The 26,945-nt window shown below is 37.6% G+C and overlaps 1 protein-coding gene across 2 annotated transcripts in view; it reads right to left on the bottom strand.

Annotated features, from left to right (window-relative positions):
• Positions 1-3,184: 3,184 nt before the first annotated feature.
• The window catches only part of LOC127874126 (ubiquitin carboxyl-terminal hydrolase 24-like), a 126,008-nt gene continuing 102,247 nt past the window's right edge, over positions 3,185-26,945 (bottom strand). For both annotated transcript variants that reach the window (XM_052418266.1, XM_052418267.1), the window contains 6 exons: positions 24,481-24,594; positions 21,199-21,264; positions 20,451-20,541; positions 14,793-14,947; positions 12,581-12,676; positions 3,185-6,276 (listed from right to left, as the gene is read on the bottom strand). In XM_052418266.1, the coding sequence (XP_052274226.1) occupies positions 6,079-6,276; positions 12,581-12,676; positions 14,793-14,947; positions 20,451-20,541; positions 21,199-21,264; positions 24,481-24,594 (720 nt within the window). In that variant the 3' untranslated portion in view covers positions 3,185-6,078. The remainder of the gene's footprint in view (positions 6,277-12,580; positions 12,677-14,792; positions 14,948-20,450; positions 20,542-21,198; positions 21,265-24,480; positions 24,595-26,945) is intronic.

Genomic DNA, 26,945 nt, shown 5'->3' with positions numbered 1-26,945 from the left:
ATGGCTGCCACTACAACTGACAGCCCATATGGGGGGCATGCATGTTTTACAAACAACCCTTGTTCTTTTTAAAGGTGAAGGGACCTTTCTCAATTTCAACCACAAAGGAAAGAGGGGTGGAGTGGAGGGGGATGTATAGTGTGGGGGTGTGGTCATTTATTACATTTTCTTCCAAAAATGCAAAAAAAAATACAAATAAAAGTAATGCTTCTTTATCAACAAGAGCACACCGCCTTGCAGGTGCAGACTTCTCATCTATTTTTCTTTTTAAAGGTGAAGGGACCTATCTCAATTTCAATCACAAAGGAAGGAGGTGTGGAGTGGAGGGGGGGGGGGGGGGTGTATAGTTTGGGGGTGTGGTCATTTATTACATTTTCTTCCAAAAATGCAAAAAAATACAATTTTTTTTTTTTGGGGGGGGGGGGGGGATTCTTGGGTGGGATGGTTGGACAGTATTTAAAAAATAAAATAATACAACAAAATATTTGTGTTTTTTTAACCATGTTTAAAAAAAAAAATTGGGGGGGGGGTAGGTTGGGGGGGGGGGGGCTATAGTGTTAGGGTGTGGTGGTCATTTATTAGATGATCTTTAAGAAATGAAAATACCCTTTTTTTGGGGGGGGGGGGCTTGGGGGATGGTTTGGGTCGAGTCTACTGTGGTATGTCAGGTAAGAGTTGTTTTGTCAAGTATCAATCTAATCTAATCATAAATAAAGAAGTTGTCAATTTTAGCAAAATTTTATAATTTGACCTTGAGAGTCAAGGTCATTCAAAGGTCAAGGTATAATTCAACTTGCAAGGTACAGTACCCTCATGATAGCATGAAAGTATTTGAAGTTTGAAAGCAATAGCCTTGATACTTTAGAAGTAAAGTGGATCTAAACACAAAATTTAACCATATATTCAAAGTTACTAAGTCAAAAAAGGGCCATAATTCTGTAAAAATGACAACCAGAGTTATGCAACTTTACTGTCCCCTTATGATAGTTTGCGAGTGTTCCAAGTATGAAAGCAATATCTATGATACTTTAGGGGTAAAGTAGACCAAAACACAAATCTTAACCAAATTTTCAATTTTCTAAGTATAAAGGGCCCATAATTCCGTCCAAATGCCAGTCAGAGTTACATAACTTTGCCTGCACAGTCCCCTTATGATAGTTAATAAGTGTTGCAAGCATGAAAGCAATAGCTTTGATATTGTATGAATAAAGTGGACCTACACACAAAACTTAAACAAATTTTCAATTTTCTAAGTATAAAAAGGGCACATAATTCTGTCAAAATGCCAGTCAGTGTTACATAACTTTGCCTGCACAGTCCCCTTATGATAGTTAGTAAGTGTTGCAAGTATGAAAGCAATAGCTTTGATACTTAAGGAATAAAATGGATCTAAACACAAAACTTAACCAAAATTTTCAATTTTCTAAGTATAAAAAGGGCACATAATTCTGTCAAAATGCACGCCAGAGTTATCTAACTTTGCCTGCCCTGTCACCTCATGATAGTAAGTAAGTGTACCAAATTTGAATGCAATAGCATTGATACTTTCTGAGAAAAGTGGACCTAAACGCAAGACTTTACCGACGCCAAGGTGATGACAATAGCTCATAATTTTTTTTCAAAAAATAGATGAGCTAAAAATGTCTGTTCCAGTTTCAGTGAGCTAAAAATATTACTTCTACATGGTCAACGATGTTTCACTATGGTCAAACTTCTTCGTCAGCACCTGGTGGCTGTTTTTAAAAGGACAGGAACCATTTTTATCTCTGCCAAAATACTAGTAGAACAAATCGGAGCAAGTTTCATGATGATTGATCAAAAATGTGACTTCTTGAGTGTTAACAATGTGACTAAGTGTTAACAAATGTGACTAAAAGTTAACAAATGTGACTAAGTGTTAACAATGTGACTAAGCGTTAACAAATGTGACTAAGTGTAAACAATGTGACTAAGTGTTAACAAATGTGACTAAGTGTTAACAATGTGACTAAGTGTTAACAATGCGACTAAGTCTTAACAAATTCGACTCAGTGTTAACAATGTGACTAAGTGTTAACAAATGTGACTAAGTGTTAACAAATGTGACTAAGTGTTAACAATGTGACTAAGTGTTAACAATGTGACCAAGTGTTAACAAATGTGACTTAGTGTTTACAATGTGACTAAGTGTTAACAAATGTGACTAAGTGTTAACAATTAATGAGACTTAGTGTTAACAATTTTTGTAGTTTCCATATACAGGAAAGTGCCCAGCCTTCTGGCAGCCATGTTTTTCAACAGACCAGACCCATTGAAAAATTGAGCCAAGATATCATTAGAACACACAAATGGTCCGATCAAGTTTTATCAAGATTGGACTAAAATTGTTACTTCTAGAGTGTTAACAAGCTTTTTCTTTAATTTGACCTAGTGACCTAGTTTTTTACCACACATGACCCAGTTCCTGACTCAGTTTTGATATCATTAGGACAAATGTTCAGACCAAGTTTCATGAAGAATGGACAATAAAATTTGGCCTCTAGAGTGTAAACGAAGTAAATGTTGATGACCAAATACTAAAGACAAAAGGCGATACGTAAGCTCACCATGAGCATGTTGCCGAATACTCAAACACATAAGACTTTTTTAGAAGTATTGGTGTACACCATTCTATAGCATAGAAGTCCTTTTAAGAAGTATAAATGTACACCATAGTCAATCACATGGGCTATTTTAGAGCATTATTGATCAACATACTATAGGCTTATTAAACAAGAGATGTGTTTGTCAGAAACACAATGCTCCCTTCTGCGCTGCTTTGAGTTATAATTTTTTATCATTTGGCAGGTACAGATAATTATCTCCCTTTGAAGCTTATTACTTCCCTTAGATTTGTTTTTTTTACCTTGACCTTTCACCACTCAAAATGTGCAGCTCCATGAGATACACATGCATGCCAAATATCAAGTTGCTATCTGAAGCGACATAGAAGTTTTGAGCATTTTTCGAAACCTAAACACAAAATGTGACGGAAAGACAGACGGACAGACAGACGGACGGACGGTCCAATCACTATATGCCCTCCTTCAGGGGCATAAAAAGAGAAATGTAGACATTACTTATTGTTTGAGATCCTTGCACATGGTTAGTGTGTCACAAACACAAAATATGACCAACGGCTTGATGGAGAACAAAAAACACACAATTGAAACTAAGCTTTCATATATTTGCTCAGTTATTTCTCCATTTGTACATACATGTGTATTTCCTCCTGCATATAAGTCATAACAATAACAGTTACAAACAAAAGTCAACAATGTGTGTCAGTTGAGCCATAACAAACAGTATCATATACATGCACCCTTACATCTACAATATACAGCCATAACAAACAGTATCATATACATGCACCCTTACATTTACAATATACAGCCATAACAAACAGTATCATATACATGCACCCTTACATCTACAATATACAGCCATAACAAACAGTATCATATACATGCACCCTTACATCTACAATATACAGCCATAACAAACAGTATCATATACATGCACCCTTACATATACAATAAACAGCCATAACAAACAGTATCATATACATGCACCCTTACATCTACAATATACAGCCATAACAAACAGTATCATATACATGCACCCTTACATCTACAATATACAGCCATAACAAACAGTATCATATACATGCACCCTTACATCTACAATATACAGCCATAACAAACAGTATCATATACATGCACCCTTACATTTACAATTTACATACACAATCGCTTATGTAGTATAAATGCACACTTCCTTCTACAATACACATGTGCACTTCTTCAATATACATATTTACTTATGTCTACAATATACATGCACACTTAATTATAGCTTTCTACTGAAGGTAAGAAATGAATGTATGTGTGTATAATATATAAACTATTGCATACTTACAATTCCTACTCAAACAAGTTGTACAATTACACTATTTTTAAGCTGCCATCTCAAATTTGATAACAAATACTGCAAAGATTACATAGTAAAGATTTAACAATCAATATGCAATTTCAATCTTAAATTGTATAACATAAGATGCAGTTTCAGCCAAACACACCACATGTTACAATTTCCCAAACAGTCCACAGAAAAAGCAGTTTTAGATTGTGTTTTTCTAAATCTGTCAAAATAAATAGCTTTAAATTGAAATTAATTAAAGAAATCTGTCTAAATAAATAAATTATGATTAATAGAAGAAATGTGCCCAAATTTATACATTTAAATAATTATCTACATCACCAGCTACAATACAAGTTATAATTGGGCCAGTATTCAGGCATACATCATTATGCCTCTACCAGTGTAAATGTCGACTAAGGGTTTCCCAAGGTCTGTCCCAGTGTCCTTTTTAAAGACCAAAATTGTGGTTGCTATGGTAACAGAAACAATTAAAATTTAAATCTTCATCATGCCATAACTAGCAAGTACAAAGCTCTTCTCTTTACAAAAGAACTGTCTGAATTGTTGAGCACTAATTCAGGTCTTTTTTTATAATTATCTAATTAAAGACCTCATTAACATCAGCAAGAACTATATATTTTATAGAAAATACGAAAATGTGCACTGCTACCATACAACAACAACAGCTATATTCAGTTTTAAATGAAGTGTGAAATGCGTCACATGCACCACTTAACAAGACAGGTCAAATACAACTAAAACAATAACAACAACCACTGCTTGCTGCCCTTGTTTAAATGTTTGGTTACAAAACCTGACTCTCATGCTTTATTTGCAAATATGTGAACCATGATTGCATTCATTTACTTTTCAAAAAACATATTTTTATTTAGAAAAAAACAAACAAACTGTCATATCAATTTCAATTACTAAAGTCATAGTATGTGCTGCAAATTCATTTATGTTCTTTGTAATGAATTTCTTGGTTTGCCGAAAAATTATAATTTAGTGGACATGTTCATGTGTTGATTTCTTGTAATAATTGTTTGTCTATATTTTCAATAATTGGAGCATTCTTCTCACGAAATCAACGGAAATAAATGTCAGATGAATAAGAATGATTTTGCAGTTTATCCTCTATATGTGTCTTGTTCTGCTAAAACTTGGCATAATACATGTGCGTAAAGTGTCGTACCAGATTAGCCTGTGCAGTCCGCACAGGCTAATCAGGGACGACCCTTTCCGCCTAAACTTGATTTTCGGTAAGGAGGGACTTCCTTGAAACTTAAAATACCATTAAAGCGGACTTCACAGGCTAATCTGGGACGACACTTTACGCACATGAATTAAGCCCAGTTTTCTCAGAACAAGACACATATAAATGTACTAATATTATTTTACAATAAGGCATATTCACATTTTTTTATTACTCTATAACATAACATTTTTGCCATGTATAACTAATAGAAGCATCACATGTACATACACATTTATTATCAATGATTAATCTCCAACATATTAGCACTTATTCCATAGCAAAAGTTATGATTCCTTGAACATTCATCCTTTTTAATTTTATCATGTGCATATATATTGAAAACTTACTCAATATCAATTGCATCAACAAAGCAAGTAAATGGTAACTTTATACGTATCTGATAATAGATAAGACAAAATGAACTATGTTTATGACTATTATTACATATTTAGTTTTGCTTTTTTTTAATTTATAATACATGTGTTTAAGAAAATTATATTGAAAGTACATGGAATTGAACATAATCACCTCCATTAAAATGCAAACACACAACAGCAACTTTTCCATTTTATAAAAAGATGAACAAACACATGACTTATTTAGGCTTTTCACACTTGTACAGTCTTTAACATTCTTTGACATTACAGTCTCCGTAAAAATTTAATAGTCCTTGAACAAAGGAAGTAAAACTGTGGAAGATCCAGGCAAACAAATCAACAATACTGGGCCTAAAAGCAGTTTACAAAATTTTTGAGTTCCAGCCTGGTAACGTTTAAGGACCACCAAATCTTGTTCACATTTATGAATTTAGAACTTTCACAGAGACTTTAGTTATGTCCCTTTAAGTGCCATTAAGTTTTCCCTGAGTGCTCCCCCTTTGCTCATGAGTTCTCTCCCTCTGACTTCTGCACCTTCTCCTCCTCGATACTGGACATGTGAGTGTCTGATTGGTTGCTAGGGCTCGTGTCATCCGTTACCATGGTATCGCTGTCGGGGGTCAAGGCCACTTGGTTACCGTTGCCGTCCATATCGTAATTCTCAAGCTCGGTTAACAAGGCTGTAGCCTCTTCAAGGGTGTCCTGCAGAAGAAACCAGGTTTTAAGAATATCAAAGATCTTTAACATGATCTGGGTCCATATTTACTGACCCTAGTTTTGAACGCAAGTCTAACAAAACAAGAGGGCCTGAAAGGCCCAAAGTCGCTCACCTGAGATAACAAGATATAATTGGGACAAATCTTCTGACCATGTTTCACGAAGATCGGAAAATAAATGTGGCCTATAGAGTGTTAACAAGGTTTTACTATAGCCATATAAGAAAAAATGCCCCGCCCCCTGGCAGCCATGTTTTTCAACCAACCGGCATCATTTTTGAACTCATCCAAGATATTATCGGGATGAATCTTCTGACCAAGTTTCATGAAGATCGGACAGTGAATGTGGCCTCTAGAGTGTTAACAAGAGTTAACTATAGCCTGATATAGCCATATAAGGAAAAATGCCCCGCCCCTTGGCGGCCATGTTATTCAAGCAAACGTAACCATTTTCAAAGTTATCCAAGATATCATTAAGACAAATCTTCTGACCATATTTCATCAAGATTGGACAATAAATGTGGCCTCAAAAATGTAAACAAGGTTTTACTATAGCAATATAAGGAAAAATGCCCCGCCCCCTGGCGGCCATGTTTTTCAACCAACCGGCATCCTTTTTCGAACTAGTCCAAGATATTATTGGGATGAATCTTCTGACCAAGTTTCATTAAGATTGGACAATAAATGTGGCCTCTAAACTGTTAACAAGATTTTACTATAGCCATATATTGCCATATAAGGACAAATGCCCCGCCCCTTGGCAGCCATGTTTTTCAAGCAAAGGTTACCATTTTTGAACTCATCAAAGATATCAGTGACAAATCTTCTGAGCAAGTTTCATGAAGATCGGAAAATAAATGTGGCCTCTTGAGTGTTAACAAGCTTTTACTATAGCCATATAAGGAAAAATGCCCCGCCCCCTGGCGACCATGTTTTTCAACTAACCGGAATCATTTTCAAACTTGTCAAGGATATTATTGGGATGAATCTTCTGACAAAGTTTAATGAAGATCAGACAATAAATGTGGGCTCTAGACTGTTAACAAGATTTTACTATAGCCATATATAGCCATATAAGGAAAAATGCCCCGCCCCTTGGCAGCCATGTTTTTCAAGCAAACATAACCATTTTCTAACTCATCCCAGATATCATTGAAACCAATCTTCTGACCAAATTTCATGAAGATTAGAAATAAATGTGGCCTCTAGAGAGTGAACAAGGCAAATGTTGATGTGGGACAAAAGGCGATCACAAAAGCTCACCATGAGCACGTTGTGCTCAGGTGAGCTAAAAATCGATGATTAAAAAAAAATTATGATGATTAAAAAAAAATGCACAAGGGGTCTCTAAAGCCATATTAGGAATACTGCCCTGCCCCCTGGCGGCCATGTTTTTGAACGGACGGAAACCATTTTTGAACTCAACAAACATATAATCAAGACAAACATTTTGACCAAGTTACATGATGATTGGGCATCAAATGTGACTTCTATATACAGTGTTCACAAGGTTTTTCTTTTTTTTGACCTAGTGACCTAGTATTTGAACCAGCATGACCCAGTTTTAAACTCAGTCGAGGTATCAATCAGACAAATGTTCTGACCCAGTTTCATGAAGATCTGATGATAAATGTGGCCTCTAGGGTGTTCACAAGGCAAAATGTTGATGACGCACGACAGACGACGGACAAAAGGCATTCACAAAAGCTCACCATGAACACGTTGTGGTCAGGTGAGCTAAAATATGCCACGCCCTCTTGGGGGCCATGTTTTCCTATCAACCGGAACCATTTTCAAACTCATCCAAGATATCATTGGGACAAATCATCTGACCAGGTTTCATGATGATTGGACAATAAATGTGGCCTCTAGAGTGTTAACAAGGTTTTACAAAAGAATGATATATAGCCATATTAGGAAAAATGCCCCGCCACCTGGTGGCAATGTTTTTTAAGCAACCGAAACCATTCGATCTCATCCAAGATATCATTAGGACAAATCTTCTGACTAAGTTTCATGAAGATCGAAAATAAATGTGGCCTCTAGAGTGTTAACAAGGTTTTACTATACCCATATAAGGAAAAATGCCCTGCCCCCTGACGGCCATGTTTTTCAACCAACCAGCATCATATTTTAACTTGTCCAAGATATTATTGGGATGAACTTTCTGACCAATTTTCATGAAGATCGGACAATAAATGTGGCCTCTAGATCAGTGTTAACAAGATTTTACTATTATATATAGCCATATAAGGAAAAATGCCCCGCCCCTTGGCAGCCATGTTTTTCAAGCAAACGTAACCATTTTCGTACTCATCCAAGATATCATTGAGACCAATCTTCTGACCATATTTCATAAAGATTAGACAATAAATGTGGCCTCTAGAGTGTTCACAAGGTTTTACTATAGCCATATAGGGAAAAATGCCCCGCCCCTTGGCAGCCATGTTTTTCAAGCAAACGTAACCATTTTCGAACTCATCCAAGATATTATACAGACCACATTCCTCACCAAATTTCATGAAGATTGGACAATAAGTGTGGCCTCTAGAGTGTTAACAAGGTTTTACTATAGCTATATAAGGAAAACTGCCCTGCCCCCTGGCGGCCATGTTCTTTCACCGATCTGGTCCATTTTCGAACTCGTCCGAGATATCAATGAAACCAATGTTTTGACCAAGTTTCATGATGATTGGGCAAAAATTGTGACTTCTAGAGTGTTCACAAGGTTTCTCTATAGCCATATAAGGAATACTGCCCCCCCCCGGCGGCCATGTTTTTCAACGGACCGGAACCATTTTTGAACTCAACCAACATATCATATAGACAAACATTTTGACAAAGTTACATGAAGATTGGGCATCAAATGTGACTTCTACAGTGTTGACAAGGTTTTTCTTTTTTTTTGACCTAGTGACCTAGTTTTTGACCCAGCATGACCCAGTTTCGAACTTAGTCGAGGTATCAATGGGACATATCTTCTGACCAAATTTCATGAAGATTAGACAATAAATGTGGCCTCTAGAGTGTTCACAAGGCAAAATGTTGACAAGGGACGACGGACAAAAGGCAATCACAAAAGCTCACCATGAGCACGTTGTTCTCAGGTGAGCTAAAAAGAGACATGTGACCTTATGGCATGGAAACTCCAGCATTCAATTATTTCTATATGAATAAGCTATTTATGACCTCAAATCATGACCTTGACCTTTGAAGTTATGAGAAAGGTTTAGACACAACACACAGTTCCTTCATGGTGGTCTTTTGTTGGAAGTTATGTTCAAATAACACTCTGAATGACAAAATTACAGTTCGGACAACCTGGGCAAAGGGCCAAATGTGATCTCTAATTGTGACCTTGATCGTTGTGATAGAGAGACATATAAATGACACATTATCTTATGATGCTTTGCATTTATGCCCCCCTTTTTTAATTATCAATATATGGCAAATGTAATGCTTTGACCAAGTTTCATTAAAGTTGGGTAAAAATGTGACCCCTAGATTTAAAAGCATTTCATTTCATTCGACATATTGACAAAGCTTTTGACCCAATGTGACTCAATTTTAACACTGACCAAGATATCAATGGGACAAATGTTCTGACAGAGTTTCATGAAGATTAGGAAATAAATGTTACTTCTAGAGTTCACAAGCATGTTCTTTAATTTGACATAGTGACATAGTTTTGTTTACCGTACTTGACACAATTTTTATTCGATAAAAGCTATCATTGGTACAACATTTTTGACTATTGGGCGTATTTACAGACCTTTTCCTTAATTTGACAGAGTGACCAAGCTTTTGATCAAATGTGACCCAGTTTTGAACTAGGCCAAGATATCATTGAGAAAATGTTCTGACCTAGTTTTATGTAGATAAATAAATGCAACCTCAAGAGTGCACAATGTGAAGATGATGGTTCCATGATGACACTAAAAACAAATACAGGCGATCAACTTATTCAAACTTATTAAACTCTGATCTTTCCTGATATAGACTGGACGAGTAGTTTCTTAAAAATGGAGCATTTTTCAATCCATTGCACTGACAATTACAGAGTGAGACTTAACACAATGAATTTAATAACAAATTTACCCCAAAATAGCAACAACTAAAGCAATCACATGAGAAATTTCATCAAATCAAGACCAAGGCAGTGTAATGTAAACAAGAGATGTGTTTGTCAGAAACACAATGCCCCCTGTTGCGCCGCTTTGAAGCCATATATTTGACCTTGAAGGATGACCTTGACCTTTTACCACTCAAAATGTGCAGCTCCATGAGATACACATGCATGCCAAATATCAAGTTGGTATCTTCAATAATCCAAAAGTTATTGCAAAACTTTAACCAAGGTTAAAGTTTTGGGACACACACAATGAATGAATGACAGACAGACAGGCCAAAAACAATATACCCCCCATCTTTCGATCCAGGGCATAAAAGGACAACTCCTGCTGCATCTTAGGGAGGACCCCTGTTTTACCTGAGCACTAACTGTTCTCCGAAAGGAAGACAACGTATTACTATAACCTGAGCGCTAACTGTTCTCTGGTAGGGAGACAACCCCTGTATTACCTGAGCACTAACTGTTCTCTGGAAGGGAGACAACCTCTGTATTACCTGAGCACTAACTGTTCTCTGGAAGGGAGACAACCTCTTTATTACCTGAGCACTAACTGTTCTCTGGAAGGGAGACAACTCCTGTATTACCAGTGCACTGACTATTCTCTGGAAAGGAAACAATGTTTTTCCTGAGCACTAACTGTTCTCTGGAAGGGAGACATCCCTGTATTACCGGAGTGCTAACTGTTCTCTGGAAGGGAGACAACCCCTGTATTACCTGAGCATTAACTGTTCCCTGGAAGGGAGACAACCTCTGTATTACCTGAGCACTAACTGTTCTCTGGAAGGGAAACAATGTATTACCTGAGCACTAACTGTTCTCTGGAAGGGAGACAACACCTGTATTACCAGTGCACTGATTGTTCTCTGGAAAGGAGACAATGTATTTCCTGAGCACTAACTGTTCTCTGGAAGGGAGACAACCTCTGTATTACCTGAGCACTAACTTTCTCTGGAAGGGAGACAACTCCTGTATTACCAGTGCACTGACTGTTCTCTGGAAGGGAAACAATATATTAACTGAGCACTAAATGTTCTCTGGAAGGCAGACAACTCGTGTATTACCAGTGCAATGACTGTTCTCTGGAAGGGAAACAATGTATTACCTGAGCACTAACTGTTCTCTGGAAGGGAGACAACCTTTGTATTACCTGAGCACTAACTGTTCTCTGGAAGGGATACAACCTCTGTATTACCTGAGCACTAACCGTTCTCTGGAAGGGAAACAATGTATTACCTAAGCACTAAATGTTCTCTGGAAGGGAGAAACTTCTGTATTACCAGTGCACTGACTGATCTCTGGAAGGGAAACAATGTATTTCCTGAGCACTTACTGTTCTCTGGAAGGGAGACAACCCCTGTATTACCGGAGTGCTAACTGTTCTCTGAAAGGGAGGCAAGCCTGTATTACCTGAGCACTAACTGTTCTCTGGAAGGGAGACAACCCCTGTATTACCTGAGTGCTAACTGTTCTCTGGAAGGGAGACAACCCCTGTATTACCTGAGCACTAACTGTTCTCTGGAAGGTAGGCAAGCCTGTATTACCAGAGCACAAACTGTTCTCTGGAAGGGAGACAATGTATTACCTGAGTGCTAACTGTTCTCTGGAAGGGAGGCAACCCCTGTTTAACCAGAGCACTAACTGTTCTCTGGAAGGGAGACAATGTATTACCTGAGTGCTAACTGTTCTCTGGAAGGGAGGCAATCCCTGCATTACCTGAGCACTAACTGTTCTCTGGAAGGGAGACAACCCCTGTATTACTAGAGTGCTAACTGTTCTCTGGAAGGGGGACAACCCCTGTATTACCGGAGTGCTTACTGTTCTCTGGAAGGGAGACAACCCCTGTATTACCTGAGTGCTAATTATTCTCTGGAAGGGAGGAAACCCCAGTTTTACCCGAGTGCTAACTATTCTCTGGAAGCGCGACAACCCCTGTATTACCCGAGTGCTTACTGTTCTCTGGAAGGGAGACAATGTATTACCTGAGAGCTAACTGTTCTCTGGAAGGGAGACAACTCCTGTATAACCAGAGAGCTAACTTTCTCTGTAAGGGAGGCAACCCCTGTATTACCTGAGCACTTACTGTTCTCTGGGAGGGAGGCAACCCCTGTATTACCTGAGTGCTAACAGTTCTCTGGAAGGAAGACAACCCCTGCATTACCTGAGCGCTAACTGTTCTTTGGAAGGATTTCCTGTTGGAATCTTCATTTGACACTGTCGTACAGGTAGTAGAACTCCAGTAGCTGTATTCAGTCATCTAGAATGGGAAGATTATGCTGAATGAGAAAGCATATTTTATTATTGTGACTAAAATTTCAGTATGGGAAAAAAATAATATCAGCATAAAGAAACAAACATTATCTGTATAGGAAAGCTTTTTTCAATATGGGATCACTTTTCTCAACACGGTAAAAATAGTATATCAGTATATCATAAAAATGGGAAAGCAAATACTAAAACACGGGTGGCGTTATCTAAATTTCATTTACTTAAGTGTTTTTAAAGAAGCCCTGTGCAGATTGTAAAGCAATTGTAAAGTAACTTATTTCATCTTCAAACTTGTCTGCTTCATGCATTTGGACAGTAAAAAAACAACAGAAAATTCTTTTTGGAACACTGGCACTATGGGAAAACAAATATTATCATTACAGAAAAAATATTTGTTTGTGTTCAAAAGGAAAATGGCACTGTTCACACAACTTTCTCCACAGCAAACAAAGCAATCATCTTAGCAAGCAATATACAAATTCTGGAAGACTTCTTCGAAGGTTATATATTATTCATTGAACATAAGCTAAATAAGACCCCAACCATATTCTATATCAGCTGCATGCCAAGCAAGTAAACTTTTATTTACTTCACACTTACTTAATATCATTATTTTCATTTTTTCTACAGCATAAATTGACATCAAAACAAATTTGAGGAAATATATCCTTAAACACAACAGGTTTGTAATACCTGTCAGTGAGAAAACAAAGGTAAGATGTTGAGAGAACATCACCCACTGAGACTTGAATTTAGTGGCATGATGCATCCCCTCTTTCAACCATAAAAAAACAAGGGCATTGACTGAATACCAAGTTGATGTTAATCTTGAGCCATTAGACAACCCACTGCCACTTGGTGGATTGATGTTAGTAAAAATAAATAATTACATCTTTGTGGCTAGTGTGATAAGATTATTTAGACTGACGAAAAACAACCAACCTCTCAACCCTTCACCGCTCTGATACCCATTTGTATGCGTTTGTAGTCACTTAGAAAATCACATTTAATTTGAAACCTTTCTAAATAGGTTTAAGTGTTAAAGGGGCCTTTTCACATTTTGGTAAATTGACAAAATTTTAAAAAGTTGTTTCAGATTTGCAAATTTTCGTTTCAGTTATGATATTTGTGAGGAAATAGTAATACTGAACATTTACCAAGCTCTAAAATATCCATTATATGCATCTTTTGACGATATGAAAACCTGAAAAATTATAAAGCGTTGCAACGCGAAACGATTGATTAATTTGGAAAGTTCTCTTGTTGTCGTTGTATTTTGGGAAACTACTGGGACTATAAGAGGATTGCTTATATAGGTAAAAAATACTTCCGCTTACAGCATGAGCACGGATGGTCAAGTGGTCTTAGACTTTTTACTCCAGTAATCCAGGGATCAGTGGTTCGAGCCCTGTTGAGGCTTACTTTTTTTTCCTTTTTTAAATTGTATTCTTGTTTTTTTTTACTGAAGATTTTTAGGTCCAATGTTTAAACTTATGAATAAAAAGCATTTATTGACAAGCTTCAATACATGCCAAAATCTGTGAAAAGGCCCCTTTAAAGGCTTAATTTCCAACCCTAAGATAATGATGAGCAGCAGACAGCATAAAACCTGAACAGCCTGTGAGTTACTTGCAGGCTGTTCTGGTTTTATGCTGGTTGCATAGAGGCATTCTCACTTTGCTTCTGAGCAGGAATGGGTTAATGTATACTTTTTTCTTGACCCAGTTACAACCCACTGCCACTTGCTATGCTGATGTTTGTATTATTTTTTAATGATTTCTTTGAGACTCAAATGAAGCCTTATCTAGGAGGACTCCCTTTTTCAGTAAGTACCTTTTTCTTGCCCCATTTGTCATCCCATAGCCACTTGCTATGTTCTGTTTGTATATATCTTTTAATGATTTTTGTATATATTTTTTAATGATTTCTTTGTGACTTAAATGAAAAGCCTTATTTAGACTGACTCCCTTATTCAGTCAGTACCTTGAGCGAGTTGACAACCCATGGCCACTTGCTATGCTGATGTTTGTTTATATCTTTTAATGATTTCTTTGTGACTCAAATTAAAAGCCTTATTTAGAATGACTCCCTTATTCAGTCAGTACCTTTTTCTTGAGCCAGTTGACGGCCCACTGCCACTTGGACTTGGTCTGCTGCAGGTAATTCTTCACCTGGGAGCACTTGTTGACGAGGTTCACCAGGAACTTGATACACCAGTACGACCGCCGACTGTCCAACACATGGTTCAGCCGGATCACAGCTGTATTAGGGGAACGAATTTATGGGAATCAGTCTGGGAAAACTGTGCTTAATGCATCTGGGCAACAAGCCATTCCAGACTAGCATGTGCAGTCAACACAGGCTAATCAGGGACAACAATTTCAAAACTTTTCTCTTTTATGATTTTTTTTAAAAATAGGTCTATTCTAAATTAAAAAACAGTCTAGTTGGAAAGTGTCGTCCCTGATTAGCCTGCGTGAACTGCACAGGCTATTCTGGGAAAACAATGCATTAAGCCCCATTTTCCAGAGCTGAGCTCATATTTGACTAAACCAGGAAAACAAACCACTCAATTGGACTTTGCTCGAATACAAACAAGAGGGCCAAGATTGCCTCAATTGAATCACATAGGAAATGGGTTTTTTCAGACAAGGGCTATTTAAATTCCTATTCCACTTATGTCTACATTAACCATGTGAGCCGTGGTGGCTTATTACATTTAAGTCTATATCAACCATGTGTCCAATATGGGGGGGGGGGAGGGAAGCAAGTTTTCACCTAAGGGACATAATTTGAACAAACTTTCTAACGTATCACAACATGATTTGACATGCCATATCGGCTTGTTTGTTTGCCTACTTGTTGTTTGTTTTAAATTTTAAACAGTATTTCAGTTATATTAACCCTTTCAGCGCTAGAACCGAATTTAAAAGGCCTTTGCAAACAGCTTGGATCCAGATGAGACACCACGGAACATGGCGTCTCATTAGGATCCAAACTGTTTGCTATTCTGATAGTATTCTTCGAAAAACAATGAAGAAAATGCTAATTTTAGAAATTCAGCAGACAACATTTTTGCAGACCACAAATTTCCAAGCATGCAAAGGGTTAAGGTGGTCAGATATCCACCTCACACTTTTCCACAACTAATTACATATACTTATCCTAGTAACTGATAACGGCCCTGCTTGAATCCGAGGTAGGTAGAGAATAGCCGTAGAGAGGATTTCAAGACCAAACAACACACAAGCCATGTGGCCAGGCTGGTGATCAGTAGGGGGAGAATGGCCGTATAGAGGATTTCAAGACCAATCAACACACAAGCCATGTGGCCAGGCTGGTGATCAGTAGGTAGACAATGGCCGTAGAGAGGATTTCAAGACCAATCAGCACACAAGCCATGTGGCTGGGCTAGTGATCACACCTGTGTAGTCCAGCCCTCTACTAATTGAGCTAGCCCTCCAAACAACCATGTAACAAGAGAGCCATCTGATCTTACAAACAATAATACATATACCTGTAATGTGTACACCTGCAATGAGTGTGAATGAAACAAGGGCTGTTTGTAAAACATGCATGCCCCCCATATGGGCTCTCCGTTGTAGTAACAGCCATTATGTGAATATGTTTTTTGTCACTGAATGTCAATGACCTGTGAAATGTATCCAATTAATAGTGCAAAAACCAATCAGGACCTATACTAATCAATTATATCCATTATATGATTGAGTCTTTGACTTTTTGGATTCCTTTCACACATTTTGACTTATTTGACAATATGTGAAACGTGTACACAATTTGTAATGTTTTATTTATTAATGGTAATGAAACATGTTATTTATAGCAGTTAACTCCCCTAGTCAATGACCACCATAGATAGCAATGCAGTCTGATTAAAAATAGCCAAGGCTAGTGTTGTGTATTGGGCAAATGTATACAAGTGCAACTTGACCACATGACCAGTATCATGTGTTTACCACACACAGAAGTCAGTTATGTAATAGACCATCAATTCCACTCCCAACTTTGGCCACTTGCCAAGATACTGACCAGTATCAGATGGGGTTGTGAAACTGTGTAAACAGTGAACACCAGTCCATGTAATACTGGCCTACCACTTGTACTAGTTGATTTGGAGTTAATACAGTAATGCATGTACAAATGAGACACTAAGCTCAAAAGTTAATTAATGTGCCTCTGAAAACTAACCAGAGAAGTGGGTTGAAATTTACAATCTTTACTTGGCATTTGAGGAAATCTGAACTCTCAGGGTTTGGATAGAACATCCCCAAATTAACTTTTCTTTACACTTTTCTTTCTTATTTTTGTTCAATACACAAATATTAACCTAACTTTACAAATCCTGTACAGTAAAGGAAACTAAATCTAAGTTGATATTTTAATATGCTTGATCCTATTTATGTATTAACATTGTTTTATACATACAAACTGTGTTGCTGTTTTTCAATTAACAAGCAGATTAAAAATTAATTATATTTTTATGTATAATTTGAATTGACAAAATTAAATGCAAGTTGCGTAGCAAGAATTACATGTTTGATTTATTGTCAGTGAATCGTGACATTTTCTCAATGTTTCAGACCACCAGTTTGTCAAAGCTATCAACCGCTTGGATGGTCAAGCTAAATAGAATTGACCCAGCAAATCACAACTGTCCTGTTGCCATATAATATTACATATCATATTACATTGGTTTTTTAAATGTTGAGTTCTCACGTCATTTCCATAAACATAGTATTTACTGGCACAGAAACAAAGGCTTATACATCATTATGAATGAACATGTGTCAAAAATTCAATTTGTAAGTCTCTTTACTGGACAGTGTGAAAACAGAATAAACTAGTGACCTGAAAATCAATAGGGGTCATCTGCGAGTCACGATCAATGTACCTATGAAGTGTCATGATCCTAGGCAAAAGCGTTCTTGAGTTATCATCCGAAAATCATTTTACTATTTCGGGTCACCGTGACCTTGACCTTTGACCTTGTGACCTCAAAATCAATAGGGGTCATCTGCGAGTCTTGATCAATCTACCCATGAAGTTTCATGATCCTAGGCGTATGCATTCTTGAGTTATCAACCTGAAACCATTTTACTATTTCGGGTCACCGTGACCATGACCTTTGACCTAGTGACCTCAAAATCAATAGGGGTCATCTGCGAGTCATGATCAATCTACCCATGAAGTTTCATGATCCTAGGTGTATGCATTCTTGAGTTATCATCCGGAAACCATTTTACTATTTCGGGTCACCGTGACCTTGACCTTTGACCTAGTGACCTCAAAATCAATAGGGGTCATCTGCAAGTCATGATCAATCTACCCATGAAGTTTCATGATCCTAGGCGTATGCATTCTTGAGTTATCATCCGGAAACCATTTTACTATTTCGGGTCAGTGACCTTGACCTTTGACCTAGTGACCTCAAAATCAATAGGGGTCATCTGCAAGTCATGATCAATCTACCCATGAAGTTTCATGATCCTAGGCGTATGCGTTCTTGAGTTATCATCCCGAAACCAATTTACTATTTCGGGTCACCGTGACCTTGACCTTTGACCTAGTGACCTCAAAATCTATAGGCAGGGCTCGGCCGTGAGGGCGACGTGGGCGACATCTTCGCCCGGGACATAATAATGTCGCCCTTAAATTACATGAAGGAGAAGTTGACTTTGCCTTCTTTTTTACAACATTGACGTTTTTTTCTCTCAACTTTTTCATCTAAAAATTCTCTAGTTTCATATGTCATAAAGTCACCGATGACGCTTGATATGTTATCAGTTTATTATCACAGCAAAAGATCGACTGCTGTGAAAGCTTATCCAGGCAACTAGCATACATGGGCATTTACTCCAAACAATAACGGTTTAGAGCAAAAGATAATAGCGTGTCATTTCGCCGACAGTTTGGATCGTTCTCTGTTCTGCAAGCCCAATTAGTACACGCCTTGCAGGCGGAGTTAAGCGGTACATTAACATTGATAGTTACCAATGAGAACGTGCGCATTGTATATACATATGCAGTAGTTTACCTGAGCGATGAAATGACGTCGTTATAGACATGTATTTACTCTCAAAAAAGTTTACACGCGCAACACATTCCCAACAGTAAATATGAATACGATTTATTCTAGTATGTTCTACTGTTTACTTGTTTCGTGTTTCAAAACTCATAAACACTAATTATCCAGTCGATGTGCAATTTCTTTTGTCAGACATTAATTCATAACCATATAAACAAAAACTAACAACCCAACCGTGCAAACTGTAGTGCTAATTTCCATAATTTTATCTACCGTATCCATACGTAAACGACTTTATTTTATATCCCGCAACCTCTTTGCGCGTGCTGTAAGTTGTCTAATGATTACGTGATAATTGATTGACCATTCGATAATTACAGGTTTTTGGAAGACGGCACGGTTAAAGAAAGTCGGAAAACTTATTAAAGAAAAACAAAATTGATCAAAGGTCTATTAATTACGTAGATCCACTACTGTAAAAGTCCAGCGAGTTTTGTCAGTTTGTTAATCCACCGATAATTACGAGTAACACCCATCTTATATAAACTGGAATCACAGTTCATTTTTATACTAACAAGTCCTAATACTACACAATAGACATTGAAAAAACACATTTCCTCGATAAGATATAAATTATCCGAGTACAATAAAATTGCTATGTCATGACTCATGACCTTCGACATTGCAAATGGAAGATGTACTGTAACATTAGACCCGCGTTCAATTCAAAGCTGGCGATTCGAATTACAACTAATGGTGATTCAATAATGGAGAAAGCATTAACTGGATTTAACAAACATGTACGTGTAATAAGGTTTGTTAAACCAGATAACAAGGAAAATTTGGATAATTAAATGAAACAGGTAAGGCATTCTCAAGTGTACATATTTCGGATATATAAACAATTCGGATAAACAGTAATAGATATACTATATGTCCCATGCATTAAGATTTTGTTTTGTTAAGACTCGTTTTTACCACAATTTGGTGATTTCATGACGCGAAGAATTTCCAATGTACCGGACCTGTTCCCAATTGGGTGAAAAAAACACTGACTAATTATCATGTATGATTATGATGTAAATAGGGTTTGGATTGTCATTGCATTATTAAAGTACTGCTTATTTTATGATGCACATGGAAATCACAAGTTTTATTTGTATGAAATGATTTATGTGACTTAATATGTAAGGATTTATTGAATTTGAAAATAGTATTTGCTTGTCATTGATGATGATACTAAGGCTTGGTGTAATGAGGGGTATAAAACAAGCGAAGATTTTATTAAACGCCGAACAGAAATCACTTCTCCTTCTAGTGGCCTCACTTCTCCCTAATTTCAGCTCAGGGAGAAGTCACTTCTCCCTCAAGTTTGAACCTAGGCTGAGCCCTGTATAGGGGTCATCTGCGAGTCATGATCAATCTACCTATGAAGTTTCATGATCCTAGGCATATGCGTTCTTGAGTTATCATACGACAACCACCTGGCGGATGGACCGACATACCGACCGACCGACCTACCGACCGACATGAGCAAAGCAATATACCCCATCTTCTTCGAAGGGGGGCATAATTATTAATGGCAGAATCTGAGAGTTATCAGGTTCAGAAGATACAATACTTTCCCCCTCTTGCAATAACTTTGTTGAATAGGAGCAATTTGTAACACAAATGTGTAACAGAACTTAAATTGTTCTAATAAAAGTTTCCACTGTACCTAAAAGTCCTTCAAACTGCTGCCCATGGTCATCAACATGTCCATCAACAACCAGCTGAATACGTTTCAACTGCAGTGGATCCTCCATACACTACAAATGTTAGAAGACAGAAAAATGTACAATCACAATCTGGATCAATTTGATTAAACTCAAAAAAACACTTTGCAGTTTATTTGACATAACTTTTCATTGGTAAATATACACACCTAAAAACTTTACTGAAGACTGAAATTTGACTAATAAGCATGTAAATCATGGCAGAATTTTTTAATCACACTTTTATAATGATATATTTCCTTACTATTTATGTTAGGAATAAAGCAAAAACTTTATTTCAGTATTATTTGTAAAATGATTCAGTTAATAAATTCATGGTTTTGAAGTTTTTTTCAGACTATGGTTAGAACCAGCACATGATGTCAATCAACTCTCCATAAATATGATTAATCTTAAGATATTACATTCAAAGCAAAACTCATCATAGGTCTGGCTCTGGAAAAACTAGGCTTATTGCACGTTCCTTAAATGTGGTCCCAGATCAGCCTGCACAGTGAGCAGAGAATACACTTTCGGAATAAACTGAAATCTCATTAAAAAACACCTCCTTCAAATGAAAAATTCCCTAATAATGGAAAGTGACGTCCCTGATTAACCTGTATAGACTCCATAACCTTATATGGGATGACATGTTTTCATCCTAGTTTTCCGAGGCTCATAGTAAATTGCGTCTGGACACTGATTGCTTACCAGGAGGTCTGTGAGAACACTGAACACTGACTTCAGCTCATTGGAGGGTGCGTTCATATACTGCATCTGGAAGACAACAATCAGTCCATATTATCAGCAGTCACAATATTAAAACCTCAAAAAAAGCGTGGAAATTATCTCCCCTTCAAGCCAATCGAAACACTACCATAGTCTGCGGATTAGATTTTAACTGTGAGTTGTGAATTATTCCAAACATTGTTATCCTGAAAAGTGCCCCCCCCCCCCCCCTTCTGGTGTGCACATAGTATGCCGATTATTTTTTGTACGGGTATGTCATTTTGGTGTGCACATAGTATGCCAATTATTTTTTTACGGGTATGTCATTTTGTTGTGCACATAGTATGCCAATTATTTTTTTACGGGTATGTCATTTTGTTGTGCACATAGTATGCCAAGTATTTTTTTACGGGTATGTCATTTTGTTGTGCACATAGTATGCCAATTATTTTTTTACGGGTATGTCATTTTACACTTTACAAATGAAGCTATTTTTAATGTGCAAGCTACTTACCATGAGCTGTTTGAGCAAGGTGGTACTGAAGTGTTCATTTAGCTACTTACCATGAGCTGTTTGAGCAAGGTGGTACTGAAGTGTTCATTAAGCTACTTACCATGAGCTGTTTGAGCAAGGTGGTACTGAAGTGTTCATTAAGCTACTTACCATGAGCTGTTTGAGCAGGGTGGTACTGAAGTGTTCATTAAGCTACTTACCATGAGCTGTTTTAGCAGGGTGGTACTGAAGTGTTCATTAAGCTACTTACCATGAGCTGTTTGAGCAAGGTGGTACTTAAGTGTTCATTAAGCTACATACCATGAGCTGTTTGAGCAGGGTGGTACTGAAGTGTTCATTAAGCTACATACCATGAGCTGTTTGAGCAAGGTGGTACTGAAGTGTTCATTAAGCTACTTACCATGAGCTGTTTGAGCAGGGTGGTACTGAAGTGTTCATTAAGCTACATACCATGAGCTGTTTGAGCAAGGTGGTACTGAAGTGTTCATTAAGCTACTTACCATGAGCTGTTTGAGCAAGGTGGTACTGAAGTGTTCATTAAGCTACTTACCATGAGCTGTTTGAGCAGGGTGGTACTGAAGTGTACATTAAGCTACATACCATGAGCTGTTTGAGCAAGGTGGTACTAAAGTGTTCATTAAGCTACTTACCATGAGCTGTTTGAGCAGGGCGGTACTGAAGTGTTCATTAAGCTACATACCATGAGCTGTTTGAGCAAGGTGGTACTGAAGTGTTCATTAAGCTACATACCATGAGCTGTTTGAGCAAGGTGGTACTGAAGTGTTCATTAAGCTACATACCATGAGCTGTTTGAGCAAGGTGGTACTGAAGTGTTCATTAAGCTACATACCATGAGCTGTTTGAGCAAGGTGGTACTGAAGTGTTCATTAAGCTACTTACCATGAGCTGTTTGAGCAAGGTGGTACTGAAGTGTTCATTAAGCTACTTACCATGAGCTGTTTGAGCAAGGTGGTACTGAAGTGTTCATTAAGCTACTTACCATGAGCTGTTTGAGCAGGGTGGTACTGAAGTGTTCATTAAGCTACATACCATGAGCTGTTTGAGCAAGGTGGTACTGAAGTGTTCATTAAGCTACTTACCATGAGCTGTTTGAGCAAAGTGGTACTGAAGTGTTCATTAAGCTACATACCATGAGCTGTTTGAGCAGGGTGGTACTGAAGTGTTCATTAAGCTACATACCATGAGCTGTTTGATCAAGGTGGTACTGAAGTGTTCATTAAGCTACTTACCATGAGCTGTTTGAGCAAGGTGGTACTGAAGTTTTCATTAAGCTACTTACCATGAGCTGTTTGAGCAAGGTGGTACTGAAGTGTTCATTAAGCTACTTACCATGAGCTGTTTGAGCAAGGTGGTACTGAAGTGTTCATTAAGCTACTTACCATGAGCTGTTTGAGCAGGGTGGTACTGAAGTGTTCATTAAGCTACATACCATGAGCTGTTTGAGCAGGGTGGTACTGAAGTGTTCATTAAGCTACTTACCATGAGCTGTTTGAGCAAGGTGGTACTGAAGTGTTCATTAAGCTACATACCATGAGCTGTTTGAGCAAGGTGGTACTGAAGTGTTCATTAAGCTACTTACCATGAGCTGTTTGAGCAGGGTGGTACTGAAGTGTTCATTAAGCTACTTACCATGAGCTGTTTGAGCAAGGTGGTACTGAAGTGTTCATTAAGCTACTTACCATGAGCTGTTTGAGCAGGGTGGTACTGAAGTGTTCATTAAGCTACTTACCATGAGCTGTTTGAGCAGGGTGGTACTGAAGTGTTCATTAAGCTACTTACCATGAGCTGTTTGAGCAGGGTGGTACTGAAGTGTTCATTAAGCTACATACCATGAGCTGTTTGAGCAGGGTGGTACTGAAGTGTTCATTAAGCTACATACCATGAGCTGTTTGAGCAAGGTGGTACTGAAGTGTTCATTAAGCTACTTACCATGAGGTGTTTGAGCAGGGTGGTACTGAAGTGTTCATTAAGCTACTTACCATGAGCTGTTTGAGCAAGGTGGTACTGAAGTGTTCATTAAGCTACTTACCATGAGCTGTTTGAGCAGGGTGGTACTGAAGTGTTCATTAAGCTACTTACCATGAGCTGTTTGAGCAGGGTGGTACTGAAGTGTTCATTAAGCTACATACCATGAGCTGTTTGAGCAGGGTGGTACTGAAGTGTTCATTAAGCTACATACCATGAGCTGTTTGAGCAGGGTGGTACTGAAGTGTTCATTAAGCTACATACCATGAGCTGTTTGAGCAAGGTGGTACTGAAGTGTTCATTAAGCTACTTACCATGAGGTGTTTGAGCAGGGTGGTACTGAAGTGTTCATTAAGCTACTTACCATGAGCTGTTTGAGCAAGGTGGTACTGAAGTGTTCATTAAGCTACTTACCATGAGCTGTTTGAGCAGGGTGGTACTGAAGTGTTCATTAAGCTACTTACCATGAGCTGTTTGAGCAGGGTGGTACTGAAGTGTTCATTAAGCTACATACCATGAGCTGTTTGAGCAGGGTGGTACTGAAGTGTTCATTAAGCTACATACCATGAGCTGTTTGAGCAGGGTGGTACTGAAGTGTTCATTAAGCTACATACCATGAGCTGTTTGAGCAAGGTGGTACTGAAGTGTTCATTAAGCTACTTACCATGAGGTGTTTGAGCAGGGTGGTACTGAAGTGTTCATTAAGCTACTTACCATGAGCTGTTTGAGCAAGGTGGTACTGAAGTGTTCATTAAGCTACTTACCATGAGCTGTTTGAGCAGGGTGGTACTGAAGTGTTCATTGCAGCTGCTGCAGTAGAACAGCATGTCATAGACCAGATCCAGGGGCTGGGACACCTCCCTGATGGCCTGAACAACCTGTAACCATAGCAACCAGGGTGAGAATTGCACGTGGTCCTAGCAACCCAGCATGAAACAATCATGTGGTCCTAGCCATCAGTATGAAACAATAATGTTGAAAACAAAATGAAACAATTAAGATGCATTAGAAAACAGTATGAAACAATTATGTAGCCCTAGAAACCACAGTGCTCACGCTGCTGCCAGACATTATCGCCAATGGCGATTATTTTATCCAACTGGCTATTATTTCATAAAATTGTCTAGAAAAAATGGCGATTATTTTATCCTCCTACATCAAAAAACAAAGTGTCTCTAAATGTTGTCCAGCGAATGCGAAACGCCTGCAAATCGGGCCATCAAGCAGGAAAAATCGATAACGAGATTACCTGTGTACACACTCGACCCTGTGTATTGTCATACAAGCGTCAATAACTTTTGCGACATTGTGGCCTAGAGCGTTTTTCTCAATCAGTGTCCGACAGCAGTGATATATTTCGGAAAAAAACGTTTTTAATCTCCCCGTGCTTTACCAATTATCGGTAACTGTTAGATCTTTGCTAATTTTTCGCCAATTATTATTTAATCGTCATGAAATCGCTGCTTATATTGTCGGCTGGTTTGTTTTTCACGCCGTTTTTTCTGCAATAAGATTACGTTGAACATTGCTTGATGAAATAATTATTTAATCGCCATCAACTAATTATCCCCGTAATTACCGCTGTTTGTTGTCTGCTTTAACATAATGATTTCAATTTTTAACCAGGTAACCTGGTTTTCCCAATTCAAAGGGACCCGGCATATGCCATGACCAGCAAACACGTGTTTGGAATTACACTGAGGTGGTGTATTTTAACTCACACGCTGTGACGTTAATTGATGTAAACATGATCGGCATTGCCAAAGTGTTATTTTTGGAGTAAATCATTTACAATTGATATTGGCCTCTGCCTACAATATTGCGGCCGATGGCAAACATCGTATTAAGAGATAAAGTAGTCGAACGATATGCACATTTTAGATTATGCATATTAATATTTGATATTATGCATATTTCATGTACAAAACCGTACAATGATTCGGATTACCGTTTTCGGATACTGTATTTTTTTCGTCAATTATGATTTATTTTCGAAGTTCATAATAGCAAAAATAGAATGACGAATACACATGTGGTGATACGGAAGGTGTGGTTTATAATATTTCAAGTTGTATTATAATATTTCAAGTTGTATTCACCAAAAATTGCAATTGGAAAAACTATAAAAAATTGTATAATTAGTAAGGGCTCTGGGTGGGTTGGGGCCTCTGCCCTTAATTCTTATGTGTATGTAACTGTAGCTGAGATCTGGTTTGTTAAGTCACACTCACAGCATTGATTGTATTCTTTATTGTAAAGCCATGATAATATTTTATAAGAAAATGGCACACTGATATTATGCTTGTTTTTAAGTGTACCGGTATATTTATATTATAACTTTAATCCAATAGATATACATTTAATAAAACATAGATAAAATGAGATTCATTGTTTTTTCTTTCTTTTTACGTTCAGTTCCGTTTTGCGGAAAAGTCCGCATATGTTTTGGCTATTATTTTTTTAAGTAAAAAAATTATGGCTATTATTTTCTGAAGGCCAGAGTGAGCACTGGAAACCAGTATAAAAGAATCATGGGAACCTAGCCACCAGTATAAAACAATCATACAGTTCTTTGGTAATCATAACAAACAGTATGAAACAATCCTGTGACATCCCAGTTATCATAACTGTTTGGAACAATCAAGTGACACACTTATAATAAAAAAGTGACACACATATAATCAAAGAGATGAGTGTTAAACAATCATGTAAAACCCTTGTATCAAGAGTTGTTTGCAAAACATGTATGCCCCCGACCCCCTCCGTCATCCCTGTGACCCTGACCTTAAATGTTTTGACTTGAAAGTCAAGATTGACCATATTACTTATTTATATCATGTATGTAAGAATTCTCTAGAAATTGTGAAACAATCATTTGACAACCTAATAACTTGCAAGCCCCAAAATATGCTATTGTGTCAGTTTAAAATAAATTTTTGCAACAAACTTGTCTTGTTGAACAATTTTTATGTGAATATTCACAAATGAAATTGTAATAAACATAACTAATAAAGGGTTTTCGTAAATTCAGGCTAAATTTTGTGAATAAAACTTAGTTATTGTAAATGTCTCTTCAACATGATACATTTACTCTAGGTTTTTGGACGATATGAATTTCGGACACACCCGTATTAAGCAGAAATAATTATTCGTTGTGACTTTAACTTTTTGGACATACAGGTATTCGCCCATCATAAAAGACTCTTAATTTTTGTCTACTAGTAACGGA

This window comes from Dreissena polymorpha, chromosome 3, assembly GCF_020536995.1.
Source record: "Dreissena polymorpha isolate Duluth1 chromosome 3, UMN_Dpol_1.0, whole genome shotgun sequence".
NCBI classification, from domain to species: Eukaryota; Metazoa; Mollusca; class Bivalvia; order Myida; family Dreissenidae; genus Dreissena; species Dreissena polymorpha.
The sequence above is the reverse complement of the archived record's forward strand: the minus strand, read 5'-3'. Positions and strand labels throughout refer to the sequence as shown.